This window comes from Cydia strobilella, chromosome 23 (genome assembly GCF_947568885.1).
Source record: "Cydia strobilella chromosome 23, ilCydStro3.1, whole genome shotgun sequence".
Lineage (NCBI taxonomy): Eukaryota > Metazoa > Arthropoda > Insecta > Lepidoptera > Tortricidae > Cydia > Cydia strobilella.
Genome location: NC_086063.1, coordinates 3,664,208 through 3,689,933, shown reverse-complemented (window position 1 = coordinate 3,689,933; position 25,726 = coordinate 3,664,208). Strand labels below are relative to the sequence as shown.

The following is a 25,726-nucleotide window of genomic DNA, read 5'->3' as shown; positions in this document are numbered from 1 at the left end:
TAACAGAGGCAAGATAGGTACGACGATGAGCGAAGCAAGGAGGAGTGTGTTAGGTTGACTGCGATCTAACAGTGAACAGGAATGTTATGGTACCTACTATTCAGTTACAACCTCACCTATCTCCATAATTATTGATCCTAGAGAAAAATGTTACAGGACAAAATATACTTCATTTAACATTTCTTACACGACAAAATAATAAAAATTTGGTGTTATGTTGGCAGAAAAATGACACTGAAATTTTCTAAGTACCAAGAGCGTCCCCCCCTTTGCTATACTCTAACGGAAGTTGCTAAGCAGGCAAGGTGTTCAAAATTACCTTGACACACTTATTCTCTTAACAATAAAGTCACGTCAAGATCATTTTGAACACCTCGCCCGCTTAGCAACTACCGCTGCTGACTGTCCTGAATTATTCAATATTTATATATTTATTTTATGGTAACTTCTTTACCATATCAATATCGGGAATTATTTTTGGCATCTTATCAAATATTCCACGCCAATAAATGGCTGAACGTAAATGGAATCCAGAATTATCATGTCACCCTAACATCTTGTTACTATGTACCTACAATTTATCTTATCTAATATCATTATCTCTGTGTACTTGTCAATTATGGTTGACTCTCGAAAATTTGCTATATGGGGGTTTTCGATGGCGAAAAATCGATCTAGCTAGGTCTTATGTCTAGGAAAACGCGAATTTTTGAGTTTTTATGTTTTCCGAGCAAAGCGGAGCGAGTCCCAGATATACAAGAATTGCTTGTTTAAAGGTATACTTACTGCTTACTGCTAGCCTTTCTCCACAGACGTCTTGTCTGGTTGCCCTTGGCATAGGCCTCTCCCATATTCCTCCACGAGTCCCTGTCCAGAGCCTGTCTTCTCCAGAAGGCTCCAGCCACCTTCCTGAACTCGTCTTCCCATCTCATTTTTTGTCTTCCATCATCCCTTTTTCCGTCTCGTGGGTACCATGTTGTGATGTCTTTTGACCATTTTTCTCTTTTGTCTCGGAGCATGTGGCCGGTCCACTTCCATTTTAGTTTTTTCATAGTGTGGTTTACGTTGATTATTTTTGTTCTCTTTCTAATGTCTTCCAGATTTATTCTATCTCTAAGTTTTATATTCAACATGCTTCTTTCCATACTATTTTGGCAGACTTGGAGAGCTTTCCTCTCCTTGACAGTTAGGGCCCAAGTTTGACATCCATATGTAAGGCAGGGAAGGATACAAGTGTTAAATACTTTGGACTTAATCTTTGTTGGTATTTGGTTGTTCTTCACTATTTCCTTTAATGACCAATATCTTTTCCATGAGTTCCCGATTCTAGTGTCTACTTCTTGTTGTTGTTGTTTAAAGGTATAAGATAGTATGAACTATGTAAAGGGTTGGTTAACTTTTTCTACTGCTCACAGTAGAAAAATATACATAGTCATCCATGCCGTGATCGGCAATAGCGGTTTAGCTAATTTCGAGTGTGAGCTTTGAGTCAAAGCCTTTGACTCACAAACCAAACTTATTTTAATGACTATCGCACATGGAGCAGTAAAGTCGACCAAAAGTATTATAAGTATAATAAAATTAAATTATAGGAAAGCCGGAATTTTATGTATCCGTTTCACATCAAGTTCAGTACAAAAAGTGTGGCTTACCACAAAATAATTGGAATGTTCATATTTCATATTTAATTTATTGCACATGTTAAGGGCCACTTGCACGTTCCAGGGTTAGCCAACTAACTCGGGGCAGTTTCTGTATAAACGGTTAACTCCGAGTTAGTTGGCTAACCCTGGAACGTGCAAATGGCCCTAAAACAGATATATTATACTATATACACCGTGTTTTTATTGAATTCCATTAACTTCGGGGATATGGTTAAGTACATTTAAGAAAACTAAATGGCATAGTAAATTCTCAAGTTTTTATAAAAAAAAACCTTATTACTTACCTAAGTGTTGCATATAGCGTTGCTGTAACACGGGCATTACATTTAACTCTACCAAACAATTGAAAACTGTGACATATCAATGTCATTCCGAGCATCGATCGTCCGAGAAATGTACTTAAGTTTAGTAGCAAATGTATGAACTCGTACTAAACACTAATCAATATGTAAACAGGCCCTAAGGCAAGTGTACACGCTCGTGGGGGCCTTATTAGAAAAAAAAATGATTGATTATCTCCGAAATGGAGTTAATTAGGATACTGGTGTATTTGAGAAAGTTACTTGATTTAAGCTCAGGAATGCACCCTTGAAATTAACGAAAAAGAAAAACACGGTGTATATTATATTGTTTTATACACTAGCAGCTGAAAGCTGATGCGTGTATATCACTGCGCTTGTTTTTTTAACGATTAATGTTCATTTTAAAAATGTTAATGTATAAAAATGTAAATTTGGTTTTTAGGGGTGTAGTTTTTCTGCTTTAGGTGAGCCAATTTAAACATATATTATTTTAGTTTTACCTGTTACATGTATATTATCAATGTCATAAATAAACATTGCATTTATGTTAGCACTATTAATATGTAATGTACCTACTGGAATCTGAGTCTGGCTGTGGGCCAACATGCAACTGAACTTAAAAATAGAATTTGGTAATATTGAAAATAAACTTTTATTTTATCTTATTTATATGAGTAATCTAAGGCAAGTGTAAAAATTCATTTAGTCCTTATTATAAAAATTTAATTTCAAAATGGAGTTGATATTAATCATAATCTCCTTCTTCGCGTTGTCCCGGCATTTTGCCACGGCTCCATGGGAGCCTGGGGTCCGCTTGGCAACTAATCCCAAGAATTGGCGTAGGCACTAGTTTTTACGAAAGCGACTGCCATCTGACCGTCCAACCCAGAGGGGAAACTAGGCCTTATCGGGATTAGTCCGGTTTCCTCACGATGTTTTCCTTCACCGAAAAGCGACTGGTAAATATCAAATGATATTTCGTACATAAGTTCCGAAAAACTCATCGGTACGAGCCGGGGTTTGAACCCGCGACCTCCGGATTGCAAGTCGCACGCTCTTACCGCTAGGCCACCAGCGCTCTTCGATTGATATTAATCATAATCATAAATGTTTATTGCAAACCATGATACATATGTTGTTACAGATGATTAAAGTTTCACATGGACCCTGACAGGGTATAGCACATATATTCTTAAAAATACTTCTTAAAGCTAGTTCTTAAAACTAATGCAATGACGTGGAGAACAATTATGCCTTTATAGATGTTGGTCTTCCCGGAACTCTGCAACCTTGAAAATTTACACCAGGCTTCATCCTGTCCCTGTCCATACAAATGAAATCTGCAACAGGTCTTAAATTTGACCCGTTGTTTAAGGCAGAGGTGATATTGTTTTTACAATATTTTGAACCTTTTGTAATTTTTGTGTCAGAAATTATAAAAAAAACTGGAACTAGAGCATGTAGGAGATATTGAAAGTGAAATTGCATTACATTCAGTAATTTTGTAGTAGAAGGTGATGGTAGCTGAGTTTTGGGACTGAAACAAGTCTATTACATTTTTACATACTAGCATAATGCAAATTATCTTCATGCAGCCAAGTCTTCAACTAGTTTGTATCTGATCCTTAATAAATAACTTCTTCCCAACAGCTTCAGTTGAACGGCAGTCTTTATAAATGATAACCAACAAACTAGAATAAATAATATTCCGTTGCTGATGAAAGCCGCATTCACATTTGTCTGTCGTGTTGTGTTGTGACGGGTATCGGTTTCATATATTTAATATGGTTGCATTCGCATTTGTCTGAGTCTGATGCATTAGACAAATGTGAACGCAACCATATTAAATGTATGAAACCGATACCCGTCACAACACAACACGACAGACAAATGTGAATGCGGCTTCAGCTCATTAAGTTTTGATGTTGATTTCCCTGTCTCTTCAACAGTGGAACTACGCTCTCAAACTGACGGCGCTAGTCGACGGAACCTTTAGGGTGGAGTTGGATGAAGCAGACCCGCTGTACCCTCGCTACAGGACTCAGTTCTCTTTGGACGGCGAGCCTAAGTGCGACAGGTTAGTATTATTGTTGATTTCCCTGGCACTACGCCCTCAAACTGACAGCGCTAGTCGACGGAACCTTTAGGGTGGAGTTGGATGAAGCAGAGCCGCTGTACCCTCGCTACAGGACTCAGTTCTCTTTGGAACGCGAGCCTAAGAGCGACAGGTTAGTATACTAATGAATCTACAAGACAAAAGTTATGACCAACACAGATGTCGAGGCGAATATCACAGGCACAGTTAATCTGGCAAGCGACGTGCTGACCAAAGATTCATTCCGCTCCGCATCATACGTAAGTTTTTCTGTTTGCTCGGCTCTTTCCTTTACAATAAATTGAATCTGTTATTGAATACATGTACATATTATTTAACTTTCAATCTATTTACCATTCATATTATTCACCATTCATGTGCTTGTTGCTAGGCTTACATGAATAGAGTATATTTGAACTGAACATTTACCCAGTAAATTCTGCATAAAAGCTGTACAAATATTGCTCATCGGCAAGACACGTACGAGGACACAGAAATGCTACTACCTAGTCGGTTAATAAGCTCTGTTCTGTTACTAGGTTTTCAACTGATTAAATATAAAATAAAGCTTAAAATTAAAAAGTTTAGGCACAGTTTGATAGCTTATTTTGTAATGATCAAAACATCACTAATATTAAATATATTAATAACGGGTCACTCACGTATTTTAAGTCGAAAAACCCGTACGTGAATACGTGAGTGACCCGTTATTAATATATTTAATATGTCTGTGTCTCACGGAAGTTTTGTTATTAAAACATCACTACATAGTATAAAACTAAGTCGCTTTTCGCTGTCTGTATGTCTGTCCCTATGTATGCTTAGATCTTTAAAACTACGCAACGGATTTTGATGCGGTTTCTTTAAATGCATAGAGTGATTCAAGAGAAAGGTTTATATGTATAATTTGTAAAGGTTTTGTGTAAATTAGTTGAAATACCCGTGCGAAGCCGGGGCGGGTCGAGATATAATAATATAGGCCTCTATATTACCGCAAATTTAGTGACCACCATTTTTATTTTTACTAGTCTGTACCTAAGATATTCCATATTCCCCTCCAAACATTGCATATTTTTCAGTTTCACACGAAAACGTATTGATTTATTTAGACAATTTTACAGAGTTTTTGTAAATAAAAATACACAATGACAGAAATTTATTTACTTTTTACAAGACAAACAAGCACTACGAGATGTCAAAGGTTTGATTGCCATATAAGATTGATGATGATTGAAATTGTTCTCGTTTCTGCCACGACTCTTCTCTTTACGCACAGACTCTATTTGAAAAGTTACATACTACCTGTACATAGAATTATATAATTTTTATCATAGGCCGAAGTCGAGCTTACTCGGAGTTAAAGGAATTTAATTTGAACCTTGTTTTTATAACCAAGATTCTAAAATGACAGTTAATTTGCCCCAATTTGTTCAGTACTTTTAGTACAAAATTGATACTAAAGCTAGATAATTGAGTAGTAGATATTAGTGTGTGCAAAAATTATTAAGGTTTACAAACAATGTCAGCATTGTTCAATATAATAAAACTTTTATTTGTTTTCTCCTAAAAAGTTACAGATAAAGGGGCCCACTGACTATCAGTCCGCCGGACGATATCGGCCTGTCTCTTAGAACAAAAATTTGACAGTTCAGAACAACTGTAGGCCGAGCACATGATTGACGCGACAGTATCTCGCCGCGAGATAGACTACCCGTCTTTTACTAACTGTATGAATTAAAGGGGGACGGGTAGTCTATGTCGCGGCGAGATACTCTCGCGCCAATCATGTGCTAGCCCGGCTGACAGGCCGAAATCGTCCGGCGGACTGATAGTCAGTGGGCCCCTTAAGAGTGTTGCACGTTTTATTTAAGAAATCAAGACAAATTTACAAAAACATTGTGCATTGTCATTGTGTAGGTATGTACGTATGTATGTCCGTTTGACTTTTGTTTTAACACACAATGGCTTATATAAGTCTAGCTAGGTATAATTTTTTATAAAGGTAAACTCTGTCTTAGGAACGTATAATTATTTATCCGTAAAATAGCAAACCGATTAACCTTGTTTTATAACATATTTTTCCGAAATCGTTCTTATGATAAAGGTCGTAAGATTTAAATTCGAGTAGCGTTATTAGGTTACGATTTTTGATAAGGAATTATAACAGTACATGCGTTATCGGCTACTTAATGGGAGTGTTTTGGTTGCAGATTGATATGTGGATTTGATTTTTATGTGTAAGCCACGGAACACCTATTTCTAAAGAACTCGTATAGAGCAATTATTTCATGAAACTTGTGAATGTATATGTCTTTAGAATACGTTGTCTGTGATGTAAGCCTACCTACGGCTGTTACCTATGACAAATTGTTTTTGATATTTTTGCCAAGAATTTTAGGGCAGACAACTTTTCATGTAATATATTATTTTTCGTCATAGGTACCTTTATTCTTATACATATACGTCCGTCTGCCTGTAGCTTAGCTTAGCGACCCTTAGTACCCACTTAACCCACTGTTAACTGACAGCTCTTTAACTTTATTGCAAATACATAAATAGGTCTGCTCTGCCAATGGTCAGTTATACTATGTATTTAATATTTTAGAAAGCGGTAATTAAAACATTATAAAACTCTTCGAATTTAAACTATCGTGAAACAAACTAACTTGAAGCTAGTTTTGCGGTTTCACTCACGTGTAGGCTCTCCGAAACATGTCGCGCGAGTGACTAAAAATACGTGAGTGAAACCCCAAAATTAGTATAAAACTCATGTTTGGAGAACGGTAAAGTACTTCCCAGGCAGGCACACGTAAGTGCAGATCGATTTCCTTTAGCTTTTACGAGTTTTCCGCTTGTTGTAGGAGTCCGTTTTCGAAATATTATAGCTATATTTCTGAGGAATTTGAAGTTATTCTCTTTAAATCAAAACTCCGGGATGCCGTACATTTTTTACGTGTTGAAGTTTTGTTTACAGACACAATTATAACAAACAGCATTTGATCGAAGGAAATGAGAATGGGATTCGAAAGTACTGTTGGCATAACAGTACTATGTATAATTGTTTACGACGTTACCATTAGGTATCAGTATCATTCGTTTTCATTAGTCAATCAATTATATAAGTCTAGTGTAGTCGGTATAATGGTAAAAATTTAAAATATTGTAAAATTGGTGTGTTTATTTTACCTCCCCCTAAGCATTACTTATAAATGATATGAATTTCAGCTTGAAGCTGGTGTCCAGCGAGAAAGGTGTGGTGACGGTGGTCAACGGGCAAGGCCATAAAGTTCTAATCACAGCGGAACCCTTCAAGTTGGAGTTCCTTGACCAGGTATGGGTCTAGTCTAGTATGCTCAGCCAGAAAAATCGACTATCTAAGTTATTAAGGGTCTCCGGCAAGCTCGGTCCTCCATACAAACGTAGTTTCGCTCTCATTTTAAAACGACTAGCTAGATTGCTCTGAAACTGTGTACTTACAATAGGATAAGCTATATCTATGTCTGTAATTAGTTTATGTAGCTTCAGATACCATAGTTAAAAAAATACAGCGAATTTAAGTTTTTCACACAAAACTTGTTTTTGCTCTATTTCGTTTGTTTTATAAACTGGAGCTATATAAACTAATTTCAGACCTAGATATACCTCATGCCATTGTATGTGCAAAGTTTTATTACAATCCAACACGTAGTTTTAAAATGAGAGCGGAACTACGTTTGTATGGGAAGGTGTAATTCGGCCGAGCTTGCCGGGAAGTCCTAATACAGTCCTCAAATAAAAAAATAATCTTTACTGTACATATGGTGCTACTTTCTCGCACTAGTGTGTAAAAGATCACTTTTCGTGCATATGTCGAAAGTTTAAAGGGCCATATGTACTGTAAAACGTTGTACGATACACGTGCGAATACCAGGGACCGGCCCGCTATCCCTTATCGGGGTTTTATAAGGGTATTGCATAAGGCTTAACTCACCATACCCTTTGCCAGACGAAACCCTTTGTTTTGGTTTTAAAAACCCTTATATAAAGCTACCACATTTGAGTAATCGGTAGCCCAAATACCCTTACAAAACCCTTATCATCCGCTCACCAACACCTTGCATATTGCTTATAAGGGTTAGCCTTATAAAGGGCTTCCCTTTTAGCATATAAGCGTGCTAATTTAAGTCGTCTACCTTGTTCATAAAGCACACATTACTTCGAATCCGAGCGATCGTCGGCGGCGACGGCGGCGTTCTTTGACGGCACGTATTTTCTTTCCTTTTCATACACTACCGTAGATATATACTAATCCTGTCTCTTTCACGCAAAGGGAAACCTTTATAAAAAGCGCTTAAAGATAAGGGTAACCCTTATTAAGAGCTAGCCTTATTTTTGGTTAGCTTTTCGGTAATGGTTAGTCAAAGGTAAGGGTATGAATGGGCTTGCAGTTCAAAAGGGAAAGCCTTTCAATGTGTTAGCCGTGTTTAAGTGTCGCCCATTGAAAGGGTTTTATCGCGGAAAGGGTTGTCCGGTCCCTGGCGAATACGCTCCCTGCGGTCGTGTTTTAATTTATCGCCACTCGTTTCGAATTTCCTCTTTTCCGCACTTGTATCGTAAATAACTATTGTTTTATCCTCGTAAGTTCCGGCTTCTACAAGTATAATTCGAGTTCGAACTCTTATATAGAAATAAATTGAAGTTGCAATATCAAAACGCAAAAATTGGCCTGTGGTGTCAGCATGGTTGCATTTTTATCACCTATCACTATGCCTGTCACTTTCGCACTTCCATACTTGTTAGAACGTGACAGGTATGGTGACAGGCGATAAGAATGCTACCGTGTTAAGCCTGCTGGATAACGTTGTTCGAAAGAGAGACAAACATCAACTACATGTTACAATACTTACTTACTTACTGCTGTGGCGCGACGACCCGAAGTGGATCTTGGCCTCCGACACCAAAGACCGTCATGCTACTCTGTCCAAAGCCGCACATGCATGCATGGCTGGACATGTTACAATGCTTATATAAAACCCTGAAAGTAATGTTTTCACCTCAGCAGCTCGAACAAGCCTACTTTCGTCACTCCCTGGAGTGAGGAAAGTGCGACTTTCCTCACTCCAGGGAGTGAAACAATGTAGCTTTTTAATTTAGTGAAGGCCATGAACTTCATACTTTTATTACATTTTTTATGGTACGGTACGGTCCGGTCCAGTCCGGTCCGATCCGGTCCGGTCCGGTCTTGTCTCATATCGTATCGTATCGTATCTTATCGTATCGTACATATTATAATACTTTTTTTTTCTGTTTATTCTGTGTAATTCGATATACATTTTAACCTTTAATATGTTCTCACTACTGAGGTGAAAAATTATGTGTGCAACACGAGAGCAAAGTTGTTTTACATCTCGTGTTTTTGAGTCCCTCGCTACGCTCAAGATTCTACCTTAGAATCTTTCGCTTTCTCGGGACTTAAAATAAACACTCGCAAGAAAAACCAACTTTCCTCTCTTGTTTCACAAATAACTATTTTATATTTTCAACAGGCCGGCGATGTGGCGGTGGTGGTGAACGGCAACGCGCAGCTGGAGGTGGAGCCGCTCAAGGTCAAAGAGGAGGGTGGCGATGTGAGTGTTGTCCTGTCTCGGGATTGGCTGGAATCTAGTATATTAATTCATCAGATGAGGCCGGCAATGGATGCCCCTAAACGGAGAGCTGAGGTTGGAGTGATCCTAAGACGTCTCCAAAGGTCAAATAGGGACTTCCGGTTCGAACGCCATCTTGATAGTAGCCTCGTGATTAATTCTTTTGTTTTTTGCTCATTAATATTGTTTAAAGTGTAATATCGATAGCTTTATTATACAATAATCTAATGTGGTAGTGTGCAGTGAATGGAGAATTAATCTCAAAGCGTGTTTAACCACCATTTTGGAGTCAACGGCCGGTAGTCCACGTGCTTCTCGTAAAATCCAGCTATCGGTTTTACGAGACAACTACAACAACCACCGAACAGCGTCGTGCTCTAAGAGCATTTATTTTGTTCCTACCCTTTTACGTGACATTGGCTACGGGCAACACCGCCCTCAAGTCCATTAAGAAAAGAAGGTCAAATAGGAGATAAATCCAAGTATTGTCTACATACTTTTAGCGGTTCCTACCTATGAAATTTATGTACGAAATGTCATTTGATATTATCGCTTTACGCTAAAAGAAAACATCGTGGCGAAACCAGACTAGTCCCAGTAAGGCCTTGTTTCCTTCTGAGTACAAAAGTAAAAACACTGCGCACAAACTTGAGATAATGGACCCCCAGGCTCTCCAGGTGAGCCGTGACAAAAATGTCGAGATAACACTACACTAGGAAGACGGTAATGAGTGATATAAATAAATAAGTATTAGGGGACATCTTACACAGATCAACCTAGCCCCAAACTAAGCAAAGCTTGTACATATGGGTGCTAGTTGACGATATACATTACTTATATAGATAAATATATAATATACATAGAAAACACCCATGACTCGGGAACAAAATTTTTTTTTTTTAAATACTACGTCGGTGGCAAACAAGCATACGGCCCGCCCGATGTTAAGCAGTCTCCGTAGCCTATGTACGCCTGCAACTCCAGAGGAGTTACATGCGCGTTGCCGACCCTAACACTCCTCTCCCTCGAGCTCTGGCAACCTTACTCACCGGCAGGAACACAACACTATGAGTAGGGTCTAGTGTTATTTGGCTGCGGTTTTCTATAAGGTGGAGGTACTTCCCCAGTTGGGCTCTGCTCTGCTTGTGTTCATCACACAAATAAATGCCCTTACCAGGATTCGAACCCAGGACCATCGCCTTCACAGGCACCCACTAGGCCAGACCGGTCGTCGAATATAAAATTAAATGCTAGATTCCTTCTAATCCAGCTTATTGTTATATCTATTGTCACTGCATTGTTTGTCTATTCTTTTTTGTGTACATATGTGTTATTGGCGAACGTTTGGTATGGTACAAAAATCGAATTAAATTATATTTTTCACCTCAGCAGCTCGAACAAGCCTACTTTCGTCACTCCCTGGAGTGAGGAAAGTGCGACTTTCCTCACTCCAGGGAGTGAAACAATGTAGCTTTTTAATTTAGTGAAGGCCATGAACTTCATATTACGGTACGGTGCGGTGCGGTGCGGTACGGTGCGGTGCGGTACGGCACGGTACGGTACGGTACGGTCCGGTACGATACGGTCCGGTCCGGTCCGGTCTCGTATCGTATCGTATCGTATCTTATCGTATCGTACATGTATGTTATAATACTTTTTTTACTGTTTATTCTGTGTAATTCGAAATACATTTTAACCTTTAATATGTTCTCACTACTGAGGTGAAAAATTATGTGTGCAACACGAGAGCAAAGTTATTTTACATCTCGTGTTTTGAGCCCCTCGCTACGCTCAAGATTCTACCTTAGAATCACTCGCTTCGCTCGTGATTCAATTATAGGATCTTTCGCTTTTTCGGGATTCAAAATAAACACTCGCAAGAAAAACCAACTTTCCTCTCTTGTTGCACAAATAACTATTTCTGCTCTCAAACCGATTAGATTTTAATATTATTTAATTTCGCACCTTACAGGAAAACAGCACGGTAAGAGTTCCAACATACGATTATTTTAAGACACGAATAAACATATAATTATGTAATTATAAACTGTACTCGTATGACATAAACGCAAGCATGGAACAGTGGTGTTCATATTTCACAATTTGTTTAAATTCAAAGATTTTTTTTTATTTTATTTATTTGTTCAACATAGGTAAGTTACAAGATGTTAAATACATATTTCAGTATCACTATGTCGTGCCTATTGGCATACAAATTCAATAAAAATACACGCTAATCATAATATCACAGAAAAACAATAATAGTCAAATCATGCATGCAGTAAATCTTAATTAGGTAATTCAGTCAAAAATTCTATAATAGAGTAATATGCTTTCTCGGTAAGAAAAGCTTTTAGGTTTTTTTTTTTTTTTTTTTTTGTTGAAATTTTAATGTTATGATACGACGTTGACACGACTCGCAGTGTATTTCGCGCGCATCAATAAACGCGTGCTATCGTGTTATATAAATATTTGATCGTAACATGTTTTAAAATCGAAATACTTTTATTCGATTAGACCTCGTGTTTCGACTCAGTTTCTTATTCATTATTCATGTGTATATGGAGTTCAAAGACCTTTGTATATGCACATGTAATCACTACATTGTATACGTATCTACACGTGTAACCCTTTGTTTATTTGCGCATGTCATGTATTGCTAGAAACTAAGGATTATCTAATCAAATGTTTACTTTATTTTATAATTAGTTCAAAGCACGATTAGGTTGAAATTACATATTATGTTGAATAAGTTTTATATATTATTTTCAAATTTTGTTGACTGTAACATCTTGAGCAAAACACTTTAAATAGTTACTTGTTTTGTTCCTAAAGTAGATGTCATATATCTCACATCTGGGCTTAACGTATCTGTTGTTGGTTAAAAGCTGGCTATAAGATTATTAAGCGTTGGTAGTCTAGCGGTAAGGCTTACTACTTTCACGCCGGTGTTCGTGAGTTCGAACCGGGTTGGTACTGACCGAAGAGTTACTCGCAACTTATTTGCAAAATATGTATTAATAGTACCTATATCTTTTGGGGAACTAAATCATGAGAAAACCGGACTATCCCTCTTTGGGTTAGAAGGTCAGATAAACTCGTGCCTGCGCCATTTCCTACGATTAGATTACCGAGCGGAGCCCAAGGGCCCTTACCGTGAACCGAGGCATAAATCCAGAACAACCATAAGAGTATGATGGTTATCATTATTCGAGATCATCTTTTCACCACAATCGATAATGTTATAAATTTTGTTTTTATCGAGTAAACATCTTTATTCTATATCCCAATACGAACGCTGTATCAGACACGTAGCGATAAGCGAGATCATTGACTACGAGAGTGTGTCAACCGGTCAATGACAGCGATAACGGAGAAATTTTACGTCATCTTTTTATTGCTTTAACTCACATGAATTGACTTTTTAGTATGTTAGAGGGGTTTGTTTTATTATTTCGGTGCTCTCAAACGAATTTATCAATTCATGTTAATGTAGGTCATACTAAACAGCTTTTACCATGTTCCTGTTCCTATGTGACCTACATATTCACTCCTTAGAGCATGGTCAGGCATAACGCATAACAAAATCAGCCTGTATAAACCCATGCTCTATGTCTAGATAAACTTTGTAGTCAAGGGCTAAAATGTTAAACCGACAAAAATATATTAACACGACCTTATTGTCCCTTTATACGTATTGATATTTTAGACCTCTACTTGATATGTTTTCACTATTTATTAGCAATAATATGTGATAACTGTCTGATAAAGTTTATAGTACGGCACGTGACTTTTGACTTGTGATCGGGTCGGCTCAATTAAATGCCTATTAACTTGATTAATTTAGAATATTTATATACTGATGTTATCTGTGTTATTTATTATTATTTGGAGCCTTACGTGTCCCACTGCTGGGCAAAGGCCTCCCCCCTATTTCTCCACAGATCTCTGTCCAGTGCTGTGTCTGGCCACTCCTTCAAAAAGGAGTTCCCGCCATCGCCGGCGGGGTCTGCCATGTCCCCGATTTGAGTTTTCGGGCTCCCACTCTGTGGCGATTTTGCCCCACAACTCATTCGACATTCGGCAGTGACCAGCCCAGTCCCATTTTAGCTTGGCCGCCTTCCGAGTTATCTGTGTTATTTTTTAATTTATGTCTAAACTGGGAGTTCTGGTACATTTGTGCCTTTCCGATCCTAATTATATTTGTGGCGTTTCATGCCTAAAGGGCCATGCTTCGTGTGCATAAGGACCCTTCTCTGATGGAAAGCTACATATGTTAATTTTGTAAAATATTCAACAGGAAGACGACAGCTCACGAGGCGAAAACTTCAAGTCGCATCACGACAGCAAACCGCGAGGCAACGAGGCAGTGTCACTCGATGTCACTTTCCCCGAGGCCGACCATGTCTATGGTAAGAAGAACTATAGTTGTTATACAAACCATAATTGTTGTTTACGATTACCCATTGAGATTCGAGCTAGCGAAAATTTCACTACAAAACTTGCTACGCTTTGAGTCTCGAAAAATGGAATTTTGAGAGGTTTACAATTTAAAAAAACCGGCCAAGTGCGAACCGGACTCGCGCACCGAGTGTTCCGTACTTTTTTAGTATTTGTTGTTATAGCGGCAACAGAAATACATCATATCTGTGAAAATTTCAACTGGTTAGCTAACACGGTTCATGAGATACAGCTTGGTGACAGACAGATGGACAGTGGAGTCTTAATAATAGGGTCCCGTTTTTACCCTTTGGGTACGGAACTCTAAAAAGCACAATAGGCAAACAAACTTTGCTGCCGAGTATAATCAATTGTTTACCTCACCTGTACACAGTTCAGAAACACGCCGAGTTACATAGTTTCTACCGTTCTTTTGATTTTTTTTAGGGCCGTAATAATAATAACCCAATATTTTTTATAATGCTTATAACAGTTTTGAATGATTCACGGTTAGTTTCACTAGACTTATATGGACCATAAACAATACAAAAGGTAAAATTGTCTTTGGTTACCGCGATAGTTACTCATGAAATAAAACTATGAAAGCGGATTTATATCGCGTATATTGACCACGAACGCTGTAAAGTGTTCGAAACGTCGGGATGTATTATAAATTCAATATACGCGATATAATCCGTTTTCATAGTTTTATTTCAATACAAAAGGTAATCACGGTCTATATCTCGATCAATATAAGGCTAAATTTATTGTCACCAGGTATCCCCGAGCACACGGACAATTTCGCTCTCCGCACAACTAGCGGCGGCGAGCCGTACCGTCTTTATAATTTGGACGTGTTCGAGTATGAACTCGACAGCCGCATGGCTTTGTATGGCGCCATTCCCGTCATGTATGCCCATGGGTAAGTCATATCATATATCTATAGAAGCTTGAAACTCTAGGGGTGTCACGTGATTATTAAAAACCCTCCCTTCCCCCTTTTCCCTTCTTGTAGAACCCTGGATTTAATAGAAACGCCCTAAGGGAACTCGTAGACCGAATGTGTCGCTTATTTGATAAAGCACTTTTAAGTCTCAGTGTAAGTAAATGTGTAATTGCGTATTTAACCTGCAATGTAACCTGATTGTTATATACAATAAAAAACTTTGAACGGTCCTAACATGACATTTTGTTGGCAGCTCCAAGCGCACCACTGGTGTTTTCTGGCACAACTCCGCCGAAACGTGGGTGGACGTGGTCAACTACGCGGAGGGCACTGTCGTCTCTTCGCTGGTCAACCTGGTCACCGGCGGTCAGAAGAAGCAGGTTGACGCTAGGTAAACACTGTTTCTAAACTACTATTACATAAGGTAGAAACAGGTTAATGCCAGGTATACTGTTTTTAATTGACTACTCTTACATAAACAAGTAAACAACTCTTGAAACGTGGGTGGACGTGGTCAACCACGCGGAGGGCACTGTCGTCTCTTCGCTGGTCAACCTGGTCACCGGCGGTCAGAAGTAGCAGGTTGACGCTAGGTAAACACTGTTTCTAAACTACTATTACATAAGGTAGAAACAGGTTGATGCCAGGTATACTGTTTTTAATTGACTACTCTTACATAAACAAGTAAACAACTCTTAAAACGTGGGTGGACGTGGTCAACCACGCTAAGGGCACTGTCGTCTCTTCGCTAGTCAATCTGGTCACCGACTTGCAGAAGAAGCAGGTCGACGCTAGGTAGACCATGTTTTTAAACTACTAATATATTCCGCCTAATCTAACTTTGCACACATTATTATTATGATTATTAACATAATATTTTAATAGAAATTTTATGTCGATGGTGGATGCTATGACTACCTTTAATATATACTACCTACCTATTCTAAAGTAAAAATTGTGTAAACGCAATTTACTAAAAATACGTGAGTGAACCGTAAAATAAATTGAATGAACTTATTTATTCGCAGATTCATGAGCGAATCTGGTATCGTGGACATGTTCGTGATGCTCGGCAACCGACCTAAGGACGTGTTCAGACAGTACACGCGGCTCACGGGTGTAATGCCTTTACCACCTGTAAGTACTAAGTATAATATTTAATATAGAGATAGGACAATACAAATGTACTGAATAATCATATCACCGTACATTGTAAAAAATCTTGCATTTTGCGGACACAAAAATTATACTTGTATACTTGCAACAAGTACCTGGTATTTTAATACTGGGTGATATTTGTATAATGTCAAAGTTTGGTATAAACAACATATTTCTTACTGTAAAATGCCAGAGAGGAATTTTTGCAAAAAAATATTAGAATTATAATAAAATACTTCCAAGAAAATAATTAACCTTCTTGGTTAAATCTATAACGATTTTGTTTCGCAACTATCGATATCAATTTATTTTTTCTATAAAAAATGCTACTGTTACGTTTAGTCGCTAACATTCCATTTTTTAAAGGGTCGGCAACGCGCGTGTAATATCTCTGGTGTTGCAGGCGTTCATAGGCTACGGTAACTGCTTACCATCAGGCGGGCCGTATGCTTGATTGCCACCGACGTGGTATAAAAAAAAAAAAAAAAAAATTCCAACCTCTACAATTAAGTTCATATATTCCAACAGAAATTTTCCATCGCGTACCACCAAAGCCGCTGGAACTACGTGGACGAGAATGACGTGCGACAAGTGGACGACAACTTTGACGTGCACGACATGCCCGTTGACGCCATCTGGCTCGACATCGAATACACAGACAGAAAAATGTAAGTAAATACTAACATAATACGTCATATAATGTTAAATTAAAACAACTTTGACGTTCACGACATTCCGGTTGACACATCTGGCTTGACATCGAGTACATAGACAGAAAGATGTAAGTATATACAAACACATTGTAACGTCATGTAATGTTCTATTAAAACAACTTTGACGTTCACGACATTCCAGTTGACACATCTGGCTCGACATCTAGTAAACAGACAGAAAGATGTAAGTATATACTAACATACTGTAATACGTCATATAATGTTGAATTAAAACAACTTTGAAGTGCACGACATTCCGGTTGACACATTTGGCTCGACATCGAGTAAACAGACAGAAAGATGTAAGTATATACTAACATACTGTAATACGTCATATAATGTTGAATTAAAACAACTTTGACGTGCACGACATTCCGGTTGACACATCTGGCTGGACATTGAATACACAGACGGAAACATGTCGCGCGAGTGACTAAAAACACGTGAGTGAAACCGCTAAGTTAGTTAAGTTAATATGTCTCACGATAGTTAAAATTCGATTAAATTCGAGACAGAAAGATGTAATTATATACACACATAATGTAATACATCATCTTCTTCGTCTAATACAGTACCCACAACACAAGCCTTATTGAGCTTACTGTAGGACTAGGTCGATCAATGAAAAATTGTCCAATAATATTTATATTTTTCATTTCTCATGCTCTGGAAGAGGGTCATTGTTGTTCTAAAAGATGTGCAGAAAATGATACGTGTCTGCACTAGAGCATTTTACGTTCGAAGTATGTTTTTTTTTTACGATAAGCAATTGAAATTTGAGTTTAAATGGATTTGTTATACAATTTCCATTCTGATATTTCCATAAATACCGATACTTTTGCCTGAATTGTCAATTGAAAGTACCCTCAAGAAATACTATAAAAATGATACTTAGTCATGTTTATTAAAAAACACACATTTTACTTTCCTCGTATTCGAAATGAAAAGTAGAGTGTTTAACTCGGGTGAAAGGCATCATTTCTGCCTCGGACTATTGGCGCTCGAAAGCAGTGAGTGCGCCAAAATACCTCGGCAGAAATGAGTGCCTTTCATCCCTTGGTTAACAATCTACTATTACCCCTAGGTACTTCACCTGGGATGCCGAAAAGTTCCCTCATCCCGCCGACATGGTCGCCAACCTAACCGCCAAGGGCCGGAAGTTGATCGCCATCATCGACCCGCACATCAAGCGGGAAGCCGGATACTTCCTACATGAAGACGCCACAGAAAACGGGTACTATGTGAAGGACAAAGACGGGAAAGATTATGAAGGTTAGTATACTTGTGGTTCTGACTCACGATAACACACGGCTCCGCCATTTTGGAAATTTTCCATAATCTGAATCCACAGAATCCATTCAATTAACGAACCTGCTCCCAAGATTTCGTGAGAATCGGTTGAGAAATGTGACCTGTACAGGAGGATTTACTACGGATCCACACATTAAACGGGAACCTAGGTACTTCCTACACGAATATGCTATTAAGAAGGTATTATGCGAAGGGCAAAGATGGGAAAGATTATGAAGGTTAGTATACCTGTCGATCTCGCCAGCCCCCATAGCTCGGGCATTGTGAAAAACCTACAAAATCTGAATAAACAAAAATTTTTGAACATGCTCACAAAATTTCACGAGAATCGGTTGAGAATTGCGACCTGTAGAGGAGAACAATTGGTTAAAAAAAATGCTTAAGAAAGAGATTCGTATTCGTCTGTGAGATTCAATATGGCTTCGTGGGGAACTTAGTAAAAACCTAGTTCAGGTTTTAAGTCTTTTAACTCTTGAAAATTTTCTCCAGGCTGGTGCTGGCCCGGCTCCTCCTCCTATCTGGACTTTTTCGACCCTCGCGTGACCAAGTACTACTCCGAGCGCTACCAGTTCAAGAACTTTCCCGGAACCAGCAAAGATGTCCACATCTGGAACGACATGAACGAGCCCAGTGTGAGTAATAATGAACCTTACTACGTTGAGTTAAGGTCTCTCTTTGCTCGGGCAGCAAGTACTACTCCGAGCGCTACCAGTTCAAGAACTGGCCTGGATAAAGCAAAGACGTCCACATCTGGAACTACATGAACGAGCCCAGCGTGAGTAATATGAACCTAGCTACGTTGGGTTAAGGTCTCTCTTAGATCGGTCAGCAAGTACTACTCCGAGCGCTACCAGTTCAAGAACTTTCCCGGAACCAGAAAAGATGTCCACATCTGGAACGACATGAACGAGCCCAGTGTGAGTAATATGAACCTTACTACGTTGAGTTAAGGTCTCTCTTCGCTCGGGCAGCAAGTACTACTCCGAGCGCTATCAGTTCTGCCAATTAAGGGTTGTGTGTCCGATTATTTATTTAAGTTAATATGAAAATAATATAATTAAAATGTTTAACAGGTATTCAACGGTCCTGAAATCACCATGCCCAAGGACTGTCGCCATTACAAGCCTCCCCAGGACGGACACGATGGACTCGCCTCCTTTTGGGAACACAGGTATTGTTACAATTAGAAAGTAGTTGAAACACCTTAAGAGGAAAGGGGACGACCGGTTCTTCATACAGACGTAGTCCCCATTTTCCTCTCTGGATATTGATATTATGAAAAATATTTTTATACAATTAGATTTGTATTAACTAGGGCTATGCCCCTTCGTTTAATTATCATAAAAGTTAGGAGGAGCTTTGAAAAACTGTTACGGAATTAGTTTTTCGCTCCAAACTCTTATAATATAATAACCTAAAAATAAAAAATAAACTAAGGGGCATAAGTGGCGATGCCAGACTTTGACCATCATTTGTGACTTTTGTATTGCTTTAAGACAATGGGTCCCATACAGACATTTGATCCTCAAAACAAACCTGATCGACTGATACCATTAAAAAAATTCAACTACCTGAATGAACATGAAAATGGATTTTTTTAACAAAAAACTTTTTTTTTCAGACACGTCCACAATGAATACGGTCTAGGCCACATCAGAGGCACTCACCAGGGCATGTTGGACCGCGCCGACGGCAAATACCGGCCCTTCATCCTCACGCGTTCTGCATTTGCCGGCACTCAGAGGTAATTCTTTTAGTCTAAATTGTTGGAGCCGTGCACATAGGTCACGCAAGTGGTTTGCCGTCTGTCTGCACGTATCCGGTGTGCACATAGGGTTAAGCTTAGAAATAAACACACACACACACGGGATTTGGCAGGATTCTCCCGACTATTTGCATGTCCTCTCGACAAAGTCAAAAATCTCCCGATAAACAACTTAATTATATAAAACAATAATTTTAAGTTCCGAGTTATTTGTCAAGCGAAACGTTGGCGCTCCGGCGCTCGGAAAGGACAGAATTGTTAAATCTGAAAAGTAACACAAAATACATGTGGCAAGCTAAAAAATAGATCACTTAAGGTGGATGTCTAGGGATGTCCTGCCGACTAGCCACCAAAAGATGGCGTGATTGTGCACAAATTGTGGATTATCACTATTTCTCTCAAAACCCAAACGATTTTCAAAGATGTGTTGATATACGCAAAAACAATAAAAATTATTACGTCTAAATCGACATATTTTTCCACTGAACATTGTCTCATTTCATCAAAAACCGGTAAAAACTGCAAAATATTGCAATTTCTTGCATTTACGTACACTACCATAACTACTGTCATTCCGCAGTGTCAGTCTTGTGACCATTACGCCAAAATAGACTAGAGGTCGCTAGTTCAGAAGATGGCTTTTCTTATTACTCTCATTAGCTGACAAGGGACAACAGTGTAAACTAGATGGCGCGGTGTAGGAGATGAATTTTTCAGCAAGATTAATTTATGGTAAAGGCGCATCCAGACGAACTGAATTTAGCACCAGAATGGGCGGATTGTCTATGGTCACGGAAGGTAGCTCGTAGCGTGCGTTTACGTACCTAGGCGTTTGCTTGGTCTGATTCCAGCTACCTATATACATTCCAAATTATAAAATTTCAAAGGTTACGTATAAGTGAATAATAAGTATACTTTCTACAATGCGTTTTTTCACGCCGCAAAAGAGCATATATGCGTCAGTAAAATTGCCAAAAGAGCTTTTTCAAAAAAAAAATTAAGAGCATCACAACTTATCTTTTTGGGTTCTTCCAGCTCTGAATCACTAGCATATTCAACCCTGATATTTAAAAAATGTTCCAAAAATATGTGGCTTTACAAAAGGGTCCTGATGCTTCAAGTGCAATAAGGTCCTTTCCGCACTTAAACTATCGTGAGACATATTTCAAAAGGCGACTAAAAATAATAGTGAGTAAAAACCGTGCTGATAAATATTTTGAAGGTCCTTTCCATCTGAAATTCTGTTAAAAAGTCCTTATTACACATGAAGCATAAGAACCCTTTTCTAATAGAAAGCCACATTCGTATGGAAATTGTAGTTTCCACTTGTAAAAGTAACATAATTTACTTACAGACTAAAACGTGACGTAATGGAACGGACATTTTGGGACATTTTTTTTAATTGACGAGATTCTAAGTAGAATGAGCCCAAGAAAGTCCAGACTTGTAAGAATCAGGTTTTCAATACCTATTTATTTATTTTAGAACTTGCTCAAAAACTTGCGCTGAGAGATATCGCATTCAATAGGTATTTTTATCGATCTACTTAATTTCGTTATTCGTTTCATGGACAAAAAGTTGAATTTCAATGCAGAACGGAAATATTCATGTTTTACGGGAAAGTACCTAATGCAAGCTTTAGCTATTTTTTGGAACACAATACCATACCTTTTCCGCCTGGTACCTAAAGAACGAAATGAAAAACATTTAAAAATTTCAAAAATATTTATTACCAAAAAGTAATAGGTATGTATAGTCGCCATCAGATATATCGGAGCGGCCGAGACTCTCACAAAAATCTGAACACGCCTCTATTGTCAAGGCGTTAGAGTGCGTGTTCAGATATTTTTGAGCACCTCGGGCGCGCCGATATATCTGTACATCACAAGTACAAAAATCCAAAATTAAGTTAATAACTTGTATAGGAGGAATTCGCTCTTTCATACTTGATAAACATTGTAACTGCACCGCTAGGCAGTAGGCACGCCTGTAAGAACATATACGAGTATTATTATTTTATGTTATGTATGACTAAGCAGACCAAGTAGTTTCAGCCGGTTGACAGATTAAAACTTTTGGTAAATGTTAGTTTGTCTACAACTAAGTACCACAAATTCAAACATTAAAAATAAACTAAAAAAAAACATAAATTAGCTAAATTTTCATATCAAAATTTTAACTGTTTCTAATTTGGACATTTTTTTCCGTCTCGCCGTAATTTAATTACTCATACCTATAGTCGTAATTACGATGAGTTGACACTTGAGGTTTACGTTAGAGACTCCGTGAAGACCGTGAACGCGAACGCATTCCTTATCTATCGCAATTCACACCAATACATTACAACTGCAAAAGTGAAGATATTGCAATAACTGTAGGTTTTCTATGACTTGATAAAAACTAATGTTGAGCTTATGAGCGTTTTCACATTGTTCGATCCGATATCGGATGTAGGATCCTAGCTAAATCCTATCCAGTATCAATAGTGTCCTAGGGTCAACTTACGGTAATGTACTAAAAAGCCACAAATACTAAAACATTTACTATGGAGAAATAGTGAAATTTTATTCACAGTTTTTTATCTATCCTACAGTATCTATCAGTCCTACAGTAATGTCTTCATACAGTATTAACAGGACTGAGTGGCGATATAGAAAACTGTGAGTAAAATTTCACGTTTTCTCCATAGTAAATGTATGGAAAAAATGGAAAGTTTTTTTTTAATTTGTGTGCGCTTCGCGTTCGCGTGTTGCTCGCCTAAGTAGTACGCTGCGTAAGGGTTCCTAGTTGACTACGGAACCCTAAAAGCATCCGTATGTTACAGCCATTTTACTCGGAATGTCCATCTAAATACACTTTCATCCAAATCGGTTTCAGCAAATCAAATTTGACGATATACCGATATTACCGATAGCAGCGCCACATACCGGGTATCCAATTGTTTTTTCGAACCATCCATGTACCTATACTAAAGGGGCCCACTGACTATCAGTCCGCCGGACGATATAGGCCTGTCAGTTAGAACAAAAATTTGACAGTTCCGAACAACTGACAGGCCGATATCGTCCGGCGGACTGATAGTCCTTGGTCCTGGGCCCCATATAACTTTCCCCAGAATGTAACAAACACTTTTCTGAAAACCACATCAAAATCGGTCAGCCAAACGCGAGGTAATAGCGAACAAACATACATACATACAAACATGCGGGTCAAACTGAGAACCTCCTTTTTTTAAGGCGGTTAAAAATTAGCAAACTCAAAATTGACGCTTCCAAAAAAATATAATTATCACTTCGATTATAGCACAATCGGAATATGACTAACCTCGAAATCTCTAGAACAGTCCTGAAATTTGGTATTGTAACTTAGATATAAATAGTTGTAAAAATATGAAATACTGTGTTTGACATGTAAAACTATGTTTGGACTAGTTAGGAGGTAAACGTATCAAAAGTCCCCGCCCGTAACCCTGGTGCCGGTTCATTTATGGTATCAACATTGACACCATTCCTAAGTAAAAACTAAATTTAAAAAAATACATTTTTTTAACTCCTCTTCACACTTAAACCGCTAAACCGATTTCGTTGAAATTTGGTATAGAGATAGTTTGAGTCCCGGGACAGTACATAGGATAGAATAGGATTTCATAGGATAGTTTTAATAACCAAAATCAACTTTTGAGGGTGTGAAAAGTGGGGTGGCAGATGGTATGATTTAGATTCAGATTTATTTATTTAAGGATAAAAATTACACTATAAATTTGCATCAATGTCAAAATTATGCTTATCTTTTTATCATGATCGTCAAACATTACATACTAAAAAATATAAAATATAAATATAATAGTATATGTGGGGGATCAATAACCGCTGAACCAATTTAAATAATATTTGGGATGGTCTAAATGTTTGATTTAGTTGAAAATGATACCAATCATGACTTCAAACCTAAACTTAAACAGTATTAACCTCAGGAATTCAACTTCGGCGAAGAAGTTGAATTTCCCTCACACCAAATTTCACACCTTCAAAGTATGATTTTTAAGATAAAAACTTTCTTGTGTCCTGTCTCGGGACTTAAAACATCTCTACAAATTTTAACTAAACCGATTCAGCGGTTTGTGAAGAGGAGTTAAAAAAAAGGAATTTGTTTAAAGTTTATATGTTTTTACTTCGGAATGGTGTGAATGTGATACCATAAATGAATTTGGCACTCCCGATTAATACGAAAACGATACCAAACATGGCCTAGTAGCTTCATTGATGTAGATATCAAGATAAAATTTAGAGCCCCAAATAAACTTTCAATAGAGAATATCTCGAAGCGAAGACTATTCACGATATCAAAAAAAATGACTGAATTAAACTTGTAGCTAATTTAATCAGCTTTCGTTTTGTTTAAGTAGTCATGTCGCTAAGACGCAAGGTTTCCAAGATATGTGAAAAACCGAAAAACATAACCTCCAAACCACCCTCTCCCCCCCGGCACCAGGGTTACGGATGGGGACTTTTGATATGTTCATCTCCTAACTAGTCCAAACAAAGTTACTTAGTCAAAAATTGTATTCCTAGCATTTCCCTCTATACCTTCTTATTGCTTGGCTTACGGAAAAAATACATCTTGTTATAGAAAATATATACCCTTTCAGGGGATATTCTTTTAGGGGTCATACGTTAATTACATCACACGTTTAAGGGGGAGGGGAAAAGAAGAAAATGTGACATGTTGTGACAAGGGGGAGAGGAGTCACTTTAACTTGTGCAGTACAGTTAAATAACAAGTTTTTGGAACGATAATCGTTTTTATTCTTTTAATTTTCTTTTCTAATCAGTAGACCCCGTTATCTTGTCGCACTGACATTTCTTTTTAGTAGAGCGTGAATGTTTTTTTATCGACTATCTCAATATCGAGGTTTATATGATGCAAAAAGTATATGCTCAATCTCAATGAAATTTTTTGATCTCACACAATCGGGTTCGCCAATCAGTCCTGTTACGTTTAAGGACCATAATACTGTATGAAGACATTACTGTAGGACTGATGGGCGAGATAGAAAACTGTGAATAAAATTTCACGTTTTCTCCATAGTAAATGTATGAAAAAAGTTTTATTTAATTTGTGGCTTTTTAATACATTACCGTAAGTTTACCCCTAGGAAACTATTGATAGTGGCTAGGAATGGAATCGATTGGCATAAAAAATAAAATGTGAAAAATAAAAGTTATTTTCATACAAATTGTATGGGAAAAGTTTTCCTCGGCTTGTGGCTTTTCTAGCCGTTTATTTTTTTTTGGTCCCATAGAAAGTTTTGATCCTGGATAGGAATGGGATCGATTGGCACCAAAAAAAAGTTTGTCAAAAATTACCTTTTTCTCTCAACCTGTATGTATTTTCCAAAATCTGTAAACGCCATCATGTCAGTGCCACAAGATAACGGGGTCTACTAATCAGTTTTGGTTTTAAAATTGCTAACACATCTTTTGTCAAAAATATTTTGATAAAATATTAATAATACTTAATTCGATTTGCCGATTTTGTTGAAAAAATGTGATGTCACACCAGTGGGGAGGGGTTTGCCAAATGTGACAAGGAGGGAGAGGGGAAAAAAACCTAGAATTTTGTGTGACGTCATTAAGAAAATATGATTTTACTTTCAGCATTCTCTCAAGTCGGCTGTATTATTTTTTCTTTAATAAAACAAGTGTAAA

The 25,726-nt window shown here is 37.9% G+C and overlaps 2 protein-coding genes across 4 annotated transcripts in view; one reads left to right on the top strand and one right to left on the bottom strand.

Annotated features, from left to right (window-relative positions):
• Window positions 1-25,726, bottom strand: part of LOC134751783 (poly(A) polymerase type 3) — a 223,334-nt gene that overhangs the window by 122,408 nt on the left and 75,200 nt on the right. The gene's annotated exons all lie outside the window — the stretch shown is intronic.
• LOC134751776 (neutral alpha-glucosidase AB) overlaps window positions 1-25,726 on the top strand; it is a 39,504-nt gene that overhangs the window by 764 nt on the left and 13,014 nt on the right. The window contains exons 3-15 of one of the 3 annotated variants that reach the window (XM_063687258.1): window positions 3,916-4,043; window positions 7,287-7,392; window positions 9,587-9,667; window positions 13,986-14,097; window positions 14,903-15,047; window positions 15,325-15,451; window positions 15,856-15,866; window positions 16,100-16,208; window positions 16,758-16,897; window positions 18,027-18,214; window positions 18,743-18,885; window positions 19,327-19,424; window positions 19,875-19,997. In XM_063687258.1, the coding sequence (XP_063543328.1) occupies window positions 3,916-4,043; window positions 7,287-7,392; window positions 9,587-9,667; window positions 13,986-14,097; window positions 14,903-15,047; window positions 15,325-15,451; window positions 15,856-15,866; window positions 16,100-16,208; window positions 16,758-16,897; window positions 18,027-18,214; window positions 18,743-18,885; window positions 19,327-19,424; window positions 19,875-19,997 (1,511 nt within the window). Of the gene's footprint in view, window positions 1-3,915; window positions 4,044-7,286; window positions 7,393-9,586; window positions 9,668-13,985; window positions 14,098-14,902; window positions 15,048-15,324; window positions 15,463-15,855; window positions 15,867-16,099; window positions 16,209-16,757; window positions 16,898-18,026; window positions 18,215-18,742; window positions 18,886-19,326; window positions 19,425-19,874; window positions 19,998-25,726 lie in introns of all 3 variants that reach the window. The other 2 variants (XM_063687260.1, XM_063687257.1) reach the window with 2 other exon arrangements.